General features: G+C 40.8%; 1 protein-coding gene across 1 annotated transcript in view; it reads right to left on the bottom strand.

Moving 5' to 3' along the window:
- LOC122798301 (lysine--tRNA ligase-like) overlaps positions 1 to 19,542 on the bottom strand; it is a 394,521-nt gene that overhangs the window by 207,199 nt on the left and 167,780 nt on the right. The window contains exons 6-7 of the mRNA XM_044067128.1: positions 5,806 to 5,931; positions 4,769 to 4,888 (exon numbers count right to left, since the gene is read on the bottom strand). Coding sequence (XP_043923063.1) covers positions 4,769 to 4,888; positions 5,806 to 5,931 — 246 coding nt within the window. The remainder of the gene's footprint in view (positions 1 to 4,768; positions 4,889 to 5,805; positions 5,932 to 19,542) is intronic.

The raw sequence follows: 19,542 nt of genomic DNA, 5'->3' as shown, positions 1-19,542 counted from the left end.
AACAGTCTACTTCTACACAAAATATATAAATGCAGAATCCGTAACAGTGCCAAAACCACAAATAAAATATAAAACAAACACTGCCAGCACCACGATCTCAAGCAGTACTTTATTGTAGAGCACAGAAAGAATAAAAACAAGACAAACATGGATTGAGCGCTCTCTTCCCTTCCACAGGGTTTTCATCAGAATCAGTAATCCACCATTTGATAATGACTAATCAAATGGTGGATTACTGATTCTGATGAAATCCCTGTGGAAGGGAAGAGAGCGGTCAATCCGTGTTTGTCTTGTTTTTATTCTTTCTGTGCTCTAGAATAAAGGACTGCTTGAGATTGTGGTGCTGGCAGTGTTTGTTTTACATTTTATATATAAATACAGAATCACAGTAGTGTAAGCCATAGGCATGTTGCACAGCTTCTTGAACTTATTTTCAATTGGGGGGGACCAGGGACACATTTTAAACATTGCTTGTATAATTTTGGAAAGTTGCTTGCATAAAATGTGTTACGACCATGCATTTCACTTCCAAGTCTTGAACCCAGAACTCTGTGCACTACAGTCAGAGCAACATACCACTAAGCTAAACCAGCAGTTTCTTGAACCAGGGACACATTTTAAACATTGCTTGTATAATTTTGGAAAGTTGCTGCATAAAATGTGTTATGACCATGCATTTCACTACCAAGTCTTGAAACCCAGAATTCTGGGCACTACAGTCAGAGCAACATACCACTAAGCTAAACCAGCAGTTTCTTGAAAGACAGGAAGACAAGCTTAAATGGCTATCATATCATTTAATGAATTCAGTCTTCACTTCTCACCATAGCTCTCAACCTCTTAGCACAAAAATACAGAACACAGCCAATGATGGGGGAATACAGCCCCAAAATAGGGACACATTTCAAATACTGATTTTATAATCTTAGAAATATGCTAGAATAAATGGTTTTGTTTTACTACTCCTGAAATCCAGAGGAACAGAACATAAATGTGAGGCATAAATTCACAAGTGATGGTGGCTAGGGACTTTAGGCTCTTTTTACCTGTACCCAAGGTACAGGGTTTGAGCCTGAGTACCTCTAGCCACCAGATGTATCCTGTTGGGGGCATTCACACACACACACGCACACATACCTTACTCACTCTGAAAAGTGTCCACATTGTTTCAGATGACAGCTTACTCACTCTGAAAAGTGTCCAGATGCCAACAGCTATATACAAACGTCTGTTTCTAGACTCCATCTTCAGTCCTCACAGCTAAAGAAAGCTGTCCATTTCTCCTCGCAGCTAAAGAAAACTCAGAAATGCCATCAGATAAGCAGCAGGTCAGTTTCTCCTCCCAGCAGAAGATAAGCAGAAACCATCTGTTTCAGTTCCTGCTCGCAAACCTGGAAATACGTGTGCCATGTGACGACATCAGCATACAGTTTGAGACAGTTGGGAGGTTGGATTGATCTGCAAAAGTGGGGAGGACTCCCCTCCCCCCTTGATCTATGGTTCCAGCACCCATGATGGTGGGAGTTCTATGTTAACAGAAAGCTCGAGTTCTATACTGCTAAATGATAGCAGTCTCATGCACTGGTTAATACTGATGTTCTGGTTCTGTTTTGACTTAACTATAGGATCTTTATTTAATAAATTCAGAGGTTCATATATTATTTGCCAATTTAGTATTACCTGGGAGGAACTTTAGGTAACAAAATCAGAAGTTCATACAATATTTACCAGTTTAGTATTATCTGGGAGAGGAAATGAAAATCTTGTTATCTCCGCATAACAATCCTTTTGTCAGACTGCTTTGTTCTCTAGTTCCATTGTTGAGCTGAATAGTTCATCTGGGCTAAATGCCCCTTCTTAATAAAAATCAAGGGAGAAAAAACTCTGTAGCTAGATTAAATGTACACATAGTATAAAAATATAAGAGAGTTGATTACTATGAAAATGCAGATATGAACAAGATTACACATGAAGTTTTTTATATAAAACACTTAGTAATTTTATTTATACAAAAATGCAATTTATTTAATAGTGTGGAAGAAGGGGAGAGAAGCACAGAATAAGTAACAGTGAAATTAAAAAAGGTAATGATAGGGGAGAGAGGAAAACAGAATAGTGGTAGAAAGAGGTAAGAGAAAAGCAATAATGATGAAGTGGGAGGTTAGAAAGAAGATGGGTTTTATTCATATGAGTGGAAATATTCAGTTTTAAAGAAGAGTAAAACAAGACAGGACTTGGGTGCACTTACAGGTAACCAGGTAATCATCAAGGTCTGCCTTAAAGGAAGCAAATGTATCACTCTGTTTTATATGTAAAGGAGGATAATTTCACAGATGTGGAAAGTACTGAGTAACAAATCTGACCCTTAAGTGTATGTCTTATTGATGTTGATGGAGATTCTAGTCTTTGTCTTAAAAATTGTAGAACCATTTGTTTTGAACAGGTGTAGGAGACCAAAGACAGTTGGGTCCTTAACAGTATAGAAGGCTAAACACAAATTACCATGCAAAAATCTATGAGGCAGATAGTATAGGGACAGAGCTTCAAGCCTGACTTAGTAGCTGAGGATCTTTAGACAGGTGATCTTTTTAATTTGGAACCTGTGGGGTATTTTTGCTGAATGATGTTTGAATAAAGACATATTAATAGGGGCATTGCACTCTATAATTGGTCTGATTAATACTGATAACAGAGGAATGATAACTTCTTTTAACTTGGATGAAATAACTTTAGTTATTAACTGGGCTAGGTAGAAGGTTTCTGACCGCTGTTTCTAAGCACTGATCAAAAGATAAGGAATAGTCTGTAACGATGCTGATGTTTATGATGAGCATATGAGACTGGACTGGATGCTGTCGACATTGTAAGCTGTTGTTGGCATTTGTTTATCAAAGGTAACAGTGTTGCTCTTTGCATTTAATTTAATCTAATTTCTAATGTGCCACAAATGTATACATTTTCACCCTTGCTGTGGTATGAATGTATCAGATGCTGAGAGATTGTTAGCACCCAGCTTGCAGTCATCAGCAAACTCAGTTAGCTATATATCTGGGTCAAAAGTCTGGAGATACAAGTAACAGATGCCAGACAGAAGGGATACCACTGTTGAGCTCTGAGAAACACTACTTGTCATTTTGATGGTTTCTGAGTTGGCAGCTGCTATTTTAACTACATGGATTCTATCAGCCTCTATGCTTCTTTTATCTACATCTAAGTGCAATTACAATTCCAACATGGAGACTTGGCCTCATCCAGGTACCATATATGACGTACACTGCTGCTGTCTACAGCTTCAGTAACTTTCTTGAAAAGTTCTAAGTATACATGATTTTCCTTTGCCAAAACCATCTTGTTGTGGGTCTCTAGAACAATTGTTGCCTCTGACGTTACATATTGTTCACTTGTTAGTGCCTATTAAGTGTTTAGTGTCTGGCAGTAATCTTAGACTAAACTATTGCTACATGACTAACCAGAAATCCATAGTACCTTACAAACTCACTCCATGCAGTGCTCAGAATGCACAAAATTTAGCTAAGCATGCTTCCTTACCCGTGTTAGCACCATATAGCAGTTTAGGTGTAGCAGCTAATGTGGATTGTCTGTATGGCTGGCAGTCATGCTGAATGTGATAATGTGTTTAAGTGACACCATCAAGCATTTCTTACCTCACTATTATCATGGCCATCAGCAGGGTAAGAGGAGTGCTGTCCTACCACTGTGGTAGGCCTTCTGCATTGCCTTAATTTACACCGTGCTGTTCCAACACCAGTATGTGGCTCCTAAATCATTAGCTAGACCTCCCCACACTAGGAGGGCATGCTGGTACCACTCAGCAATTAATGGAGAAAAGAAGATGTGACAAAGTATTAGAAAAAGCATGCTTTTCACTTAAGACAGTCGTTAGTAACTACAGTCAGGGGAAAGTGTGAGGAGTAAATTCTTGCTTTTCTTCTCAGATTAGTAACTGGATGTGGGGCTGGAAAATTGATTTAAGAATGAGTTTATTTTTATAAAGTTTATAATAATCAAACCTGGAACATGTAAAACCAGGAGGGGCAGCTGATTTTACTGCAAGTGTGCTGATATAGAAGGGACAGTAATAGCCAATCCTGGACTAGCGCTTGGGATGGGGCACTATAGATTGAGAAATTATGCATATGCCATTACAAGTGGTTTAAGCGGTAAATCTCAAATGGCAGTAAGTATCTCTATATTTAGTACTAGGAAAATAAACTAGCAGTCAGGGAGACAAGATTATTACTTACCTGAGATAATTTTTATGGCAGAAATTGATAATCACGAAGGAAACACAAGGCATAATGTAGATTGTTTTATTACGTATACTAAGGGGTCAACAGAAGGACCACAAAACCTAACACTGATACATGTCTGTAGCTTGTGCTGAGAATAATAACTTCTGTTTCTGATCTGTAATCATTAAATAAGTAGCTACCCCAACTTACGTGTCTGGTGTATTCCTTTATATGTCTGGCCTAATGATTTAAAATGATATTACTGTACTTCTAACTTCAGGGTGTGCATGCTCCATAATGGGGTGTGGTGGCTGGCCACCAGAAACTAGGAAATGTTATAGAAACAAATGTTTGGGGGTTGGAACAAATTGCAAGATATCAGGGCAGTTATGCATATGTCAGATGGGGGAAAACAATAGGAAGCATGTAAACGTAAGACTTAAGGGAGACAATGACCTACTGTATTACAAATATCTCTGCCATTCATGCATCACCTTTCTGCATCCTTGTCTTACCTTGAGGAAAAGCTCTGGAGCAATCCTCATGAAAAGGTCCATTTGTAGTTCGTTGTGGTGTGTAACAAATGGTCTGGCAGCAGCTCCCCCAGGGATCATGTTCATCATCGGAGTTTCAACCTTTATACAGGCAAAATAAAAATGCAGACAGCATATGAGAATAAGCAAAATGTCATACTGTGTTTATAACTAGTGGAAACTACTCTGAAGAAAAATCAGTAGCAGTCGCTGCATGACTGAACTAAGTACAGATATACCTGAAGCGAAATTGTGGTTGATAAGATTGGCAATGCTGTTTACTGAGCCTGGTGAAATATTTGAGCTGTCAACATACAGAAGATGTGTTCCAGTAGGAAATATGAAGCTTTATTAGTTCTTTGTAGGAATACTACAACACTGAGCATACAAACAGTATGACTATACCTTTATATCTATTCATAACTATGATCGAAACACATAAAGAAATTAGAAAGAAAGCAGCCCTTCAGTTTTCTTGAAAGTGAAACACACTGACACACAATACAACACTGGACCTATTATGGAGCTTTGCAAACCAAAAAAGGCTGTTCTATGGAAAGGTACTTAATGCATTCTGCCAGCATGAGGGCTCATGGTTCTTTTCACAGAGTTAATTTTTTAAGAAGCTCTGCATATATAGCATAATATTCTTATTTGCATATTTAACATATTTCATTGCATTCATCCACAATGCAGGCTAGAATTGCAACAGATCACTAGCGTTGAATAGTTGAATGCTTTGATTACTTTCATATATAAAATGTATTGCTTTGAGATATACAGAAATAAACTTACAGTTCTGACATTACATTAGACATTTCCACAGAGACATTGCAGCTATGTGAAAAAGAATTACTAGGTTAACAAACACACTGGAAAAGGTATTTTGTAAGGTCCTGTGCTGACTTACAGCTTTTATTAGTACAAACCGAAAAAGTAAACAGATTAAATTTCACTCATGACATATCTTTTATCACATTTTTTTCTTTTGTGTCTAAGGACTTAATCTCAATTCTTACCTCAAGGAAGCCAAGCTTATTCAGGAAATTTCTTATGTAATCGATTATCTTAGCCCTTATAATGAATTTCTCTCGGACATAATCATTCATGATCAAGTCAAGGTAGCGTTGCCGATACCGAGTTTCCTACAGTATAGGAGAGATGATTTTAAACACCAGGAAGAAATTAGCTGTCATCTAAACAGAGTACTCTCATCAAAGGAGTACTTTTTTCTTAGAAAATCACATTTTCTACAATTTACTATGGCTGAACTTCTTTGCATTCAATTTATATGTTTCATTAGTGTTGCAGTTCCATTTTTACTTATATGAGCTCCTCATTATCAATATTCAGGGCCTGGTGATTTTAAACATAACTTTAAGATCGAGTAAAGTAGTTCACACAACTTAGAACCTAGTGATCTCTTCAATTATCATTCTCACAGCAGTATCCCGCTCTGCGTGTGTGAGTGTGTGTTTACGTCTATTTGTGCATACTTGGCTGTATTGGGCTGTACACTCACGCATATACAGTGAAGATACTCTATGAACTGTTCTGATTAAGTTTAAATTTTTATGAATATTTACCAGATAGTGAACTGGTGATTTAGTCTGTATTTTCCCCTTGTTCTTATTTTAGAGCTTCTGAATGTGTTTTAAATAAATGTGGGTATTATGTCTCATGACAATGTTAAGTAGACTGCTATGAATGTTATTGGTGCTGGCCTTGCCTTATGTGGTCACACAAAGCTGAAGAGATTCGACTACTTGTTCACCCATCCAGATAGTATCTTAAGCCAAGTGCCTTCTCTCTTTAGAGGTTAACTGTAGGTGTTCTGTGTCGAGAGCAGTAGAACTACTAAAGAAACATTAATTAAGCAGCTCTGTGCTTTGTCTTCACACTGCTGCAATGATGACAAATAACTTTTTTAAGATTAGAAATGCTTCTGACTGACTGGTAAGTCAGTCGCTGAAATAAAATAAATAAATAGTAACCAGCATAGGTATACTACAAGACAATGCAGTATGAAATGACCGTATCACACTCTCCAAAAGGATCTCTATTTTAAACAGAGAAATAAAAAGTGCAGCTTCTGTTTAAATGTGGTTTGAACTGCAGCAGCAACACTAACATTGTTTATGTCTTTGGAAGAATGCTTTGCAGAAGGAAGGTGGCTTTGTCAGTACTTTTCTCATATTGCTAGCAGGCTGTAAATAACTGGAGGTAATATGATTCTCATTCATTCACTCATTCATTCATTCATTCATTCATTCATTCATTCATTCATTCATTCATTTACTTTGTTAACTAGGTAACTGCACCAATCTGAGGACCTTTTCAGGCACGATCTTGACCCTGAAGACATTACACAAAGAGTAATACAAGAAATGTAAAACAAACATTGAATATAGTGACAAGAATATGCCTTTATTATATGACAATAATTTTGGCATATGTATACACTGAGATACATAAAAAAGTTGAACAGTATAAAAATACATTTTGTCTCAAATGTCTACTATTCTAGTGGCAAATAAAAAAATCAAATAGTTTCAAATGTGGGAAGAGGGTAAGAATGGAACGAGTGAGAGGAGAAGCTAGTATTGGGACATTATAACATGGAATTTTATCTGCAAGAGAGTCTGTAGTAAAGTCATGTTGTATGACAGGAACACATTACAACATGAAGGTTTTGTGAGAGAGAAGAACTCTGACAAAGTCTGGAGCAATGCAGGGGTCAGACAATGGGGTGTGAATAAGGAAGTAGTAAGTGGGTAGTGAATAAAGTGGACAACACAGAGGTAGTGAAGAGGTGAAGAATGAGGTCAGAGGGATGGTTGAATAGTCAGCAATTTTTAAATATATGTTTATATTAAAAGAGTGTTAGCAAAGCCTCGTTTCTAATTGCTTTAGCAGAGTGACCTTAAATTCAGCAAAATGCAATTATTTCATTCATAGGATCATAGGAGGTTACTAGGCTAATGGCCCTGTGGCTCTTACAAAACTAGCCAAGTGTTTATCCCCAGAAAAGAAATATCAGTCAGCACCTGTCCCCCCTGTCAATGAGGGACACACGTGGAACCCCTGGGACAAATTTGTGGTTTCCCATCCACTCATCAAGGTTGTGCTTGACGAGGGTCAGCGAGGTACTCTGCTTGACATGTATGAGAAGTCTATTCCAGAGATGGGCCAGTCTCTGGGAGACAAACCTGTCTTTCCAGCAGGTTTTGTTGATGTCACATATTAGATTTAGGCCTTTTGAGCAGGTAATGTGCGAGGAATTAGACTTATGGATATGGATCATTTCTAGTGGGGGGGTCTGATATTGCCTTGTAGGCAAGACACAGATCACCTCTGAGCAATCTGTACAATACTGAGTACAGTGACAGTGATTTCAGCCTGTCTGCATAGGACAGGTGTTAGAGGCCATGGAATCTCTTTGTGAGGTATTTCTGTCGCCTTTTCAGTTTGTGCAGGTGTTTGGAGTGTACATACCAAATGGGACATTATACTCGATTATTGGACTAATGAGGGAGAAGTACAGAGAGGGAATAACCTCCTTTTTTTTCTGGATGCAATCCCTTTACTTATGAGATGAACCAAGTAAAAGGCATTTCTGATCACTGCTGCTACATGATGGTCAAATGTGAGATTGTTGTCAACCTGTATACCTAGTTCTCTCACTACAGGTTGTTTGCTTAGGGAGTTGCCGTTAATGTGGTAATCAGTAGGGGCTGTGTTTTTGCTGAATGGTATGATAATCCATTTTTTTGCATTTAACTTAAAGCCATGGCTTTGGCACCAATCATCTGTTGCTGTGAGACCCTCTTGCAGTATGTTAATATAATTTGGGGAGTCAATGACAGCACCCAACTTACAGTCATCCACAAACTTGGTCAGCCACAGGTCTTTTGTCTTTGCCTGGACCATTGAGAAGTAGATGCCAAACAGTAGTGGTCACAGGACAGATCCCTGGGGAACACCACTACTAACAGGTCTGCTGTTGAAGATGGAGGCAACCTATTTTGACCTTGTGGGTCCTATTGGTGAGCCAGTTGGTCACCCACCTGATGAGATTGGGATTTACACCAAGTGGTGTTAGCTTTTCGATGATGCCCAAGTGGGGGATTGTGTCAAAGGCCTTGGCCAAGTAAAGATAAGCTGTATGTACTGACTTTGCCTCATCCAGAGCCTTGATGACAGTCTCAAAGAAGTCAACCAGGTTCAACAGGCAAGATCTGCCCTTGACGAATCCGAAATGGGTGGGGTCAAGTGCTTGGAGATTACCTATGCCCTTGTTTATGGGATCCATAACAATATGCTCCATGGTTTTATAGATCAGACTTGTCAAGCTAATGGGGGGATAGTTTCCAGGGTCAGTAGTGGCATCACCTTTGTGCAAGGGGATGACAATGGCAGTTCTCCACTTTGCTGGAATGAAGCCTGTACTTAGGCTGTGGTTGAATAGCATGCTCAATGGTGAAGCTAGTTCTTGCTGGAGATGGTGCAGAATACACCTGGGATACTATTAGGTCCCATGGAAGCTGTGTTCTTTGCCTTGGATAAGGCCTTTAACACTTGCTCTATCAAGATGTGAGGTGTGGAACAAGTATCGGGGATGTCGAATGGCCCTTTGGGGAGGATAGGGGGGGTGACATTTGCACTGAACCTATCTGCTAGTGGGTTGACTACGTCAACTGGATCAGTGTAAGTGGTACTGTTAAGTACTAATTCAGAACAAACCTGGGCTTTGCCATGGAGGTTCCTGATGTAATTGAAGAAGGCTTCATGGTTTCCCTTTGTTTCGGAGGATAGTTTCAATTCATAATTGGCTTTGGAGGTTTTCACTATTGATCCAATTTGCTTGTTAAGGCTGAGGAGGGAGTTTTTTGAATTTGGAGTTTGTTCCTTTTTACTCTTGGACAACAGTTTCTTAATTTTGTTGTAAAACCTGTTGATAGACAATGTCCACAAACAGATTTGTGTTTCCTTGAGGAACAGGTTTTAGTTCTGTTGGGTACGGTTGAGTCCATGCAGTTGTACAGGTGCTTGTATACTGCACTGGCATACTGTTCAGCATAGTTGTCTGCATCCTCTGAGGGGGCAGTGGTGTAAAGCTACTGATACCCTCCCTTAGGAGGTGGTAGTCAGCTTTTGAGAAGTTTTTTAGCCTGGTTACAGCTGTGGGGATTGGGTGGGATAGAAACTTCGAATGAGACAGACCAATGATCTGATCTCACCAGGGAAGAACATACAATGGGAGTGGTGCAGTGGTCGTCCCTGTTGGTGAGAACCAAGTCCAGAATGTTATCTCCCCTTTTGGGGGATGAGATGAGCTGGTCTAGTGCGTTAGAACTGACAAAGTCAAGGAATCGTTGGGTGAGTGCATTAGTTCAGGAATAGTTCACCCAGTCCATGGCAGGGTAGATGAAATCACCATGCATCAGGGTGTTGGAGGGTACCTTAATGGAGTCAAGTCGGTCCAGGTAGGAGGAGTGGGTGTCATGAGTCATGGAGGGAGGTCTATAGCTGGGTATAACTTGGATGGGTGTCTTGCCAGCTTTCAGTTGCACCTGGAGTAATTCCAGTGCGTCATGCTGGCAAATCAGTCTGGAGGTGTGCCTGTCCTTAATGAAGATAGAGACTCCACCACCCTTAATCTTCCCGACCTCAATTTGGGGTCGGAATGTGTGGAATGAGGTATACTCTGGTAAGGCAGGGGTGCTGTCTGCAGCCTTGAACCAAATTTCCATGACTGCACAGACATGGTTTCTTCCAGTGCGAGGAGGGCCTCAAGTGAGTGCATTTTCATGTTAAGGTTCCTAGCATTAAGGAACATGACCTTCAGTTTACTTTTTGACAGATCTTTTATGTTGGAAGATTTGTCTTTGGGACATAGCCTAAAAAGTCACAATAGGGGAGGCAAGAGCCTTGGCCAGGATTTGGAATCCCAGGTGTGATAGGTGGAGGCCATCTCTGGCAGAGCATTGAGGCCTGTCAATCATGTCATTACAGGCAGACAGATACTGGATCCCCTTGGAAAGACACCAGAAACTATGCCAATTGTTGAAGTCAATTCATGAGTTCATTCTTTAATTCATTCCAACTGTCTGATACCAGCGTTATCCTATTCAGGATAATGGGGGAAACAAAACTTATCCTGGAACTCAGTGGGTGTAGGTAGAGAACTAATTCTGGGCATGATGTCAGACCATTGCAGGATGTGTCTGTGTGTGTGTGTGTGTGTGTGTGTGTGTGTGTGTGTGTGTGTGTGTGTGTGTGTGTGTGTGTGTGTGTGTGTGTGTGTGTGTGTGTGTGTGTGTGTGTGTGTGTGTGTGTGGAAAGTCATCAGTTCATCTATTTGTACATGTCTGGGAAAGCATAGCACTCCACAATACAATAACCTGTATAGACTCAGGGAAGACATGAAGACAATGAAGGCACTACAAAGAAAGCACTTAGGCCACCAAATGGAGAATCAAGAGCTGTGAGACAGAATATTAAGTGGTACCTCACTGTTTACCAAAAATACTATGATTACAATGCCTTATTTAGATTGTTTAATATTGATTTAATTATATAACTATGTTTTCTTTTGCTAACTACATAAACATTGAAAATGTGACTATTCTAGAGAATCCCAGTAACACTGAATATGCTTGATTTTCCAAACCCAGAGTTATGTAAGAGGCGTCTCAAATGCTTGCTGCATGCATCTCATTAATTGGTTCATAGGCAAGTACTGGGCTAGCTGCCTTTGTGGGCCATTTTAAGCTTAGCTGGTTACCCTTTCAAAGGTGAGCAGTTTATTAATGAGCTTATTAGCAGTTTGCTCATTTTGGATTATAGAAAAGTTTGTCAACTCGAAGTGTTGCATGCCGAATACATGCTTGTATGTTACTCATGTAGTGTTTTAATTCTCCTCAGAAATCAATGAGGAGGGAAGAAACAATGATCTTTGTTTTTATGTTCTTGGAATGATCACTCTCTCTCTCTCTCTCTCTTTTCTCTCTCTCTCTCTCCCTATAAAAATATGTAAATAAAAGGATATCTGGGTGGAGTCCTGACCCCACAAAAATTGCTTATTTCAAATAGACATATTTACAAAAATTCCTGCTCTTTTTGAGAACATATTCTTAGAGCTTTTATGTACTCAGTATTATCTAACTTGCCAAAACATATAAGCTACCGTGCTTTGAGCATGCACATTTCTATGTAACATACTGTGCTTAGAGCTTGCACATTTCTATGTAACATACCACGCTTAGAGCTTGCACATTTCTATGTAACATACTGTGCTTAGAGCTTGCACATTTCTATGTAACATACTGTGCTTAGAGCATGCACATTTCTATGTAACATACCACGCTTAGAGCTTGCACATTTCTATGTAACATACTGTGCTTAGAGCTTGCACATTTCTATGTAACATACTGTGCTTAGAGCTTGCACATTTCTATGTAACATACTGTGCTTAGAGCTTGCACATTTCTATGTAACATACTGTACTTAGAGCGTGCACATTTCTATGTAACATACCACGCTTAGAGCTTGCACATTTCTATGTAACATACTGTGCTTAGAGCGTGCACATTTCTATGTAACATACTGTGCTTAGAGCTTGCACATTTCTATGTAACATACCACGCTTAGAGCTTGCACATTTCTATGTAACATACTGTGATTAGAGCTTGCACATTTCTATGTAACATACTGTGCTTAGAGCTTCCACATTTCTATGTAACATACTATGCTTAGAGCGTGCACATTTCTATGTAACATTCCACGCTTAGAGCTTGCACATTTCTATGTAACATACTGTGCTTAGAGCGTGCACATTTCTATGTAACATACTGTGGTTAGAGCTTGCACATTTCTATGTAACATACTGTGCTTAGAGCGTGCACATTTCTATGTAACATACCACGCTTAGAGCTTGCACATTTCTATGTAACATACTGTGCTTAAAGCGTGCACATTTCTATGTAACATACCACGCTTAGAGCTTGCACATTTCTATGTAACATACTGTGCTTAGAGCTTGCACATTTCTATGTAACATACTGTGCTTAGAGCGTGCACATTTCTATGTAACATACCACGCTTAGAGCTTGCACATTTCTATGTAACATACTGTGCTTAGAGCTTGCACATTTCTATGTAACATACTGTGCTTAGAGCTTGCACATTTCTATGTAACATACTGTGCTTAGAGCTTGCACATTTCTATGTAACATACTGTGCTTAGAGCTTGCACATTTCTATGTAACATACTGTGCTTAGAGCGTGCACATTTCTATGTAACATACCACGCTTAGAGCTTGCACATTTCTATGTAACATACTGTGCTTAGAGCATGCACATTTCTATGTAACATACTGTGCTTAGAGCTTGCACATTTCTATGTAACATACTGTGCTTAGAGCTTGCACATTTCTATGTAACATACTGTGCTTAGAGCGTGCACATTTCTATGTAACATACTGTGCTTAGAGCTTGCACATTTCTATGTAACATACTGTGCTTAGAGCTTGCACATTTCTATGTAACATACTGTGCTTAGAGCATGCACATTTCTATGTAACATACTGTGCTTAGAGCTTGCACATTTCTATGTAACATACTGTGCTTAGAGCTTGCACATTTCTATGTAACATACTGTGCTTAGAGCGTGCACATTTCTATGTAACATACCACGCTTAGAGCTTGCACATTTTTATGTAACATACTGTGCTTAGAGCGTGCACATTTCTATGTAACATACCACACTTAGAGCTTGCACATTTCTATGTAACATACTGTGCTTAGAGCTTGCACATTTCTATGTAACATACTGTGCTTAGAGCATGCACATTTCTATGTAACATACCCCGCTTAGAGCTTGCACATTTCTATGTAACATACTGTGCTTAGAGCTTGCACATGTCTATGTAACATACTGTGCTTAGAGCTTGCACATTTCTATGTAACATACTTTGCTTAGAGCTTGCACATTTCTATGTAACATACTGTGCTTAGAGCTTGCACATTTCTATGTAACATACCACGCTTAGAACTTGCACATTTCTATGTAACATACTGTGCTTAGAGCTTGCACATTTCTATGTAACATACTTTGCTTAGAGCTTGCACATTTCTATGTAACATACTGTGCTTAGAGCTTGCACATTTCTATGTAACATACTGTGCTTAGAGCTTGCACATTTCTATGTAACATACTGTGCTTAGAGCTTGCACATTTCTATGTAACATACTGTGCTTAGAGCGTGCACATTTCTATGTAACATACTGTGCTTAGAGCTTGCACATTTCTATATAACATACTGTGCTTAGAGCTTGCACATTTCTATGTAACATACTGTGCTTAGAGCGTGCACATTTCTATGTAACATACTGTGCTTAGAGCTTGCACATTTCTATGTAACATACTGTGCTTAGAGCTTGCACATTTCTATGTAACATACTGTGCTTAGAGCGTGCACATTTCTATGTAACATACCATGCTTAGAGCTTGCACATTTCTATGTAACATACTGTGCTTAGAGCGTGCACATTTCTATGTAACATACTGTGCTTAGAGCTTGCACATTTCTATGTAACATACTGTGCTTAGAGCTTGCACATTTCTATGTAACATACTGTGCTTAGAGCATGCACATTTCTATGTAACATACTGTGCTTAGAGCTTGCACATTTCTATGTAACATACTGTGCTTAGAGCATGCACATTTCTATGTAACATACCACACTTAGAGCTTGCACATTTCTATGTAAAGTACAGTTTTGTACCTACCATAAATGTAGATGTTCGAGGATTCCATTGCTGCAGTCCTAACTATTGGGTATAGTCCGCATCCAGTCGGCCCGAATACCAGAGTATAAGGCTGACGTCGGTCATGGCGCATTAGACTGACGTCAGTACGTCAGGGTACTAATGCGCATGACCGGCGTCATATCCTCAGTCTTTTCTTGCCCCAGATGTCAGAAGACCCTAAAAAGACAAGGCCCAAAATACCTGCACCAAAACATGAACAATACATACAAAAATATAAGCAGGTAAACTCACCTACACTACCACCCCTAAACACAGAGGGGAAGGAGGGAGGTTGGACTGCAGCAATGGAATCCTCGAACATCTACATTTATGGTAGGTACAAAACTGTACTATGTTCTTCGTCTTCCATTGCTGCAGTCCTAACTATTGGGTAGAATCCCAAAGCAGAGGTAAGGGAGGCTGGCAAATCATAAAGAAGCAGGAGCTGACAACATGCCTTGCAAAACAGCTGTGGCAAAACCAGCCCTAGACTTAGAGTAGATAGGAAGGTGATAATGCTTAGAGAAAGTATGCACTGAACTCCAAGTAGCTGCTTCCAAAATATCCTTAGTTGCCACCCCGTAGAAATGCTGTGGAAGTGGCAGTAGCCCTAGTGGAATGAGGCCTAATCCCAGCTGGAACCTCCTTGCCATGATGGGAATAACAAAATGCAATGCAAAAGCCAATCCACCTAGAAATAGTTTGTTTTGACACAGGCTTGCCCTGAACTCAAAGCAAAAGAAACAAACAACTGCTGAGACTGCCTAAAATCCTTAGTCCTGCTTAAGTAATAACGCAATTGCCTGTGTACATCTAAAGTATGCAAAATCTTTTCCCCTTTATTTTGGGGGTCTGCATAAAAGTAGGCAAATGAATAGTCTGGTTTAAAGCCACACTAGAAACCACCTTAGGCATAAAGGAAGGATTAGTACGTAATGATACCCTATCCTTATGGAAAATCAAAAAGGGCTCGACTGCCATAAGGGCCTGCAACTCAGACACCCTTCTCGCAGAAGTAATAGCCAACAAAAAAGCAGTCTTCCAAGACAAATATTTCAATTCAGCAGTAGCCGCAGGCTCACAAGGTTGTAGAGTAAGTTTTTCCAACGCAAAATTGAGATCCCAAGCAGGAGTAGGAGCTCTACGTGGGGGTCTTATATTCTTTGCCCCTCTAAGAAACTGCTTGAACAAAGGATGCGAAAACAAAGGTGGGTCACAATCATAGTGAGCTGAAATTGCTGCAGCATGAATCTTAATAGAAGAGAAGGACAACCCTTTGTCCAATAACTCGGTAAGATATTGAAGAGCCACACTCAAATTAGGCTCAGAAATCTCCAAATTCTTTGCTGTACTCCAAAATAAAAATCTCTTCCATTTTGCTGCGTACACTCTCCTTGTACTAGGTCGTCTAGCTTCCATAATCACATTTAAAACTCGTTGAGGAAGTTGAGACCTGCTGTGTTTCAACACAGAATATGCCAGGCTGTTAGATGAAGAGAGTGAAGCTTGACATTGAGCAGATGACCGGCCTTCTGAGATAACAGATGAGGAATCAGAGGTAAAGGCCATGGAGGCTTCTTTACCAGACTCCGTAGTAGTGGGTACCAGTGTTGTCGAGGCCAATCTGGAGCTATCAAAATCATCCTTGGCCTGTCTTGTCTGACCTTTAATAGTACCTTTGGAAGAAGAGGCAGAGGTGGAAAGGCATACACATGAAGATTTTCCCAACTGAAAGACAGAGCATCCACTTTCCAAGCTGTGTGATGAAACCCCTTTGTGCAGTACTTTGGCAGCTGGTGGTTTAGTGGAGAAGCGAACAGATCTATGTCTGGAGTTCCCCATGACACTGTCAATGTCTGAAATACATGAAGATCCAGTTTCCACTCGTGGGGATCCATGATTTGTCTGCTTAACACATCTGCTAAGGAGTTCTGTGCTCCTGGCAGAAACCTTGCCTGAAGAGTTAGTTGCAAGCTTAGCGCAGTCTCCCATAAAATCATTGCTTGCCTGCATAGAGGATAAGAATGTGTTCCCCTTGCTTGTTGATGTACCACATGACAGTTGTGTTGTCTGTTAGAATCAACACCTGTCCTGGAAGAAGTAACTCCTTGAAAGCCAGTAAAGCGAACTGGACTGCTAACATCTCCTTCATGTTGATATGTAGATGCTGTAGTCTGGCAGGCCACTTGTCTTGTATCCACTTTCCATTTAGATGAGCTCCCCAAGCAATGTCCGAGGCATCTGTCGTTAAAATCTGACTCGCCTCTGGCCGGGTCACAGAGAGTCCCTTGTTTAGGTGACATTCCTGAGCCCACCACAAAAATTCTCTTTGAAGGCAAGGTATTATGGGAATGACAGTGTCTAAATCCTGGCAGTGCTGTGTCCATACATTTTGAGATACCATTGTAACTTCCTCATATGCAGTTTGGCATTGGGAAGCACCAGAATACAAGATGCCATGAACCCTAATGCTTGAAGGACTGTCCCTGCAGTCAGCACGGACTGATGAGATAGTTGATGGAAGTAAAGTGATAGACTCATTTGTTTGTCCGGGGTTAAAAAGGCCATCTGGGCTGCTGTATTCAGTCTCACACCCAGAAAGCACATGTCTTGAGAGGGTACTAGACTGGACTTTATTTCGTTCACAGAATATCCTAGGCATCTTAGCACTGCTATAACATATTCCAGATGCTGTAGAAGGTCTTCCTGTTCTTGAGCCAGAATCAGGCAGTCGTCTAAGTAAGGATAGATTTGAATTCCTTGTAGCCTGAAGTAAGCTATCACTGGAGCCAGAACCTTTGTGAATACTCTGGGCGCAGTAGATAAGCCAAAGGGCAATGCAGAGAACTGATAATGAGAATCTCCAGCTCGAAACCGCAGATACTTCCTGCAACTTAGCCTGATAGGCACATGAAGGTAAGCTTCCTTGAGATCTAAAGTTACCATCCAGTGATCTTTGCCCAGCAGAGGTAAAAGCTGTTGTAACGTCAACATCTTGAACTTGGGAATGTCCAGATAAGTGTTGAGGAGAGATAAATCCAAAATTGGTCTCCACGTGTTCCCCTTCTTTGGTACTAGGAACATGCGGGAATAAAATCCTAGGCCCCTTTCTGATACAGGGACTGGCTGAATGGCCCCCATTTGGAGTAACTGAGAAACGTGCTTGTGAGCCTCTTTTCTTTGTGGAGGAGGAACGTCTGGCATGCCTTTGAAAGGGGGCATTGTATGGAAATAAAACCTGTAACCGTGGTGAATAATGTCCAACACCCATCTGTCTTGAGTAATTAAATCCTAATTTTCTTTGAAAAGAGACAGTCGTCCTCCCAAAGGAGCTGCCAGACGAGAATCTACTGGCAGCTGAAAAGGCAGGTCATTGGGTCTGCTTACGAAAGGACTGACCCCTGCCCTCACCAGAAGTCTGAGCAGGTGAACTCCTGTTCTAGACCTAAAGAACCTTGAGCCCTGCCCCTACCACGCCTAGACCTACCCCTAGACTGGGAGTCATAAGCAGGATATGTCCACCCCTTAGCAGGCCAATTTCTACTAAACTTGGTGGCTGTACCTGCAAAAATCCTTAACAGTTTGCATAGACTTAGCTTTGTCCTCCATTTTCTTTAAAACTGCTTCCACAGGCGAACCAAACAACACATCAGACTGTAAAGGTGCATCCAAAATCCTTGTCTTAACATGCTCAGCCAAATTCTGATCCCTCAACCAGGCATGCCTGCGAAGAACAGAACTAGTGGCAGCCACCCTCGAGGAGGCCTGCACAGCATCAAAGCCACATTGCAAAGAATGCTTGCCCACTTGTTCAGACACATAAACCAAATCCAGCAACTCTTTACACTCAATACCTTCCGCCAAAGCATCCACCTTAGACTTCAATTGTGAAAGGAGATAATTTTGATATTTCAGCATGTGAAACTGACAATTCAATGCTCTCATGGCTAGAGTGGAAGAAGTATACAGTTTCTTACCCCACCTATCCAAAGCCCTCGCCTCTTTGTCAGTGGGAACAGGATTTCTAACCACAGAGGCTTTAACACCTTTAGGCCCCTGAGAAACAGTGTCTGGGTCCGCCCTAGGACTCTTAAACAAATACTTATGAGCTTCGGCACCCTATAGTACCTATCAGGTTTAACAGGAGCAGGAGGCAAAGAATCAGGGTTCAGGGAAGCCTCTGCAAAAACATCTTCCACCACAGTCAACACAGGAGGTATAGCTAAGGGCCTATGCTGGGGTAAAACAAGAATTCCCTAAGCCTCTTCCTGGAATCAGAGTAATCCTGGCCTTCCCATTTAAAGTGCTCCCTCATGGAATGCAGAGTCTCTGAAAATGAAAAATCCTCAGGAGGAGAAGCCGAAGGAGTGGCATCATCCACATCAGAATCAGAATAAGGAGGATACTCCTGCAAATCATCCGCAGAAGACTCAGAAGCCTCTGAACCCTGTTCAAAACTGGCAAACTCTGGTTCCACCCTAGGCCTCTTATTAGGAGGGCCCATAGAACCTCTAATCATAGTAATCAAATCTTCTGCCATTTTAAGCATATGTTTCTTAGGTACAGAACCCGAAAAGCTAGGAGAAGCCCCCACTGAAGCTGAAATTGGCCTACCTCTAAAAGAAGCTTTAGCAACAGAAGGAGAGGCTCTAACTACTGTGGGAAGAGAGGGAAGAATAGGTACCTGAGAAGCCCCTCAGCCTGGCCTGCCTCCTGAGATGGGACATCCTGTAACAGTAAAGTTTCTGCCGGAGACTCCATAGAAACTCCTGGCAAAACCTCTGGCTCCACTGAGCCTCCTAAAGAACCGACGTCCGGGACTGCCGGTTCTTCAACCCTAGGCTTCGCTGTTTTGTCCTTGCGCTTCTTGACGAAGCGGGCCGGAGCATCCGACGGCATTTTATAATTGCAACGCTTCCCAAACACTAACCTGGCACAGTCT

This window comes from Protopterus annectens, chromosome 3.part1 (genome assembly GCF_019279795.1).
Source record: "Protopterus annectens isolate FY-2018-M chromosome 3.part1, PAN1.0, whole genome shotgun sequence".
Lineage (NCBI taxonomy): Eukaryota > Metazoa > Chordata > Ceratodontiformes > Protopteridae > Protopterus > Protopterus annectens.
The sequence above is the reverse complement of the archived record's forward strand: the minus strand, read 5'-3'. Positions and strand labels throughout refer to the sequence as shown.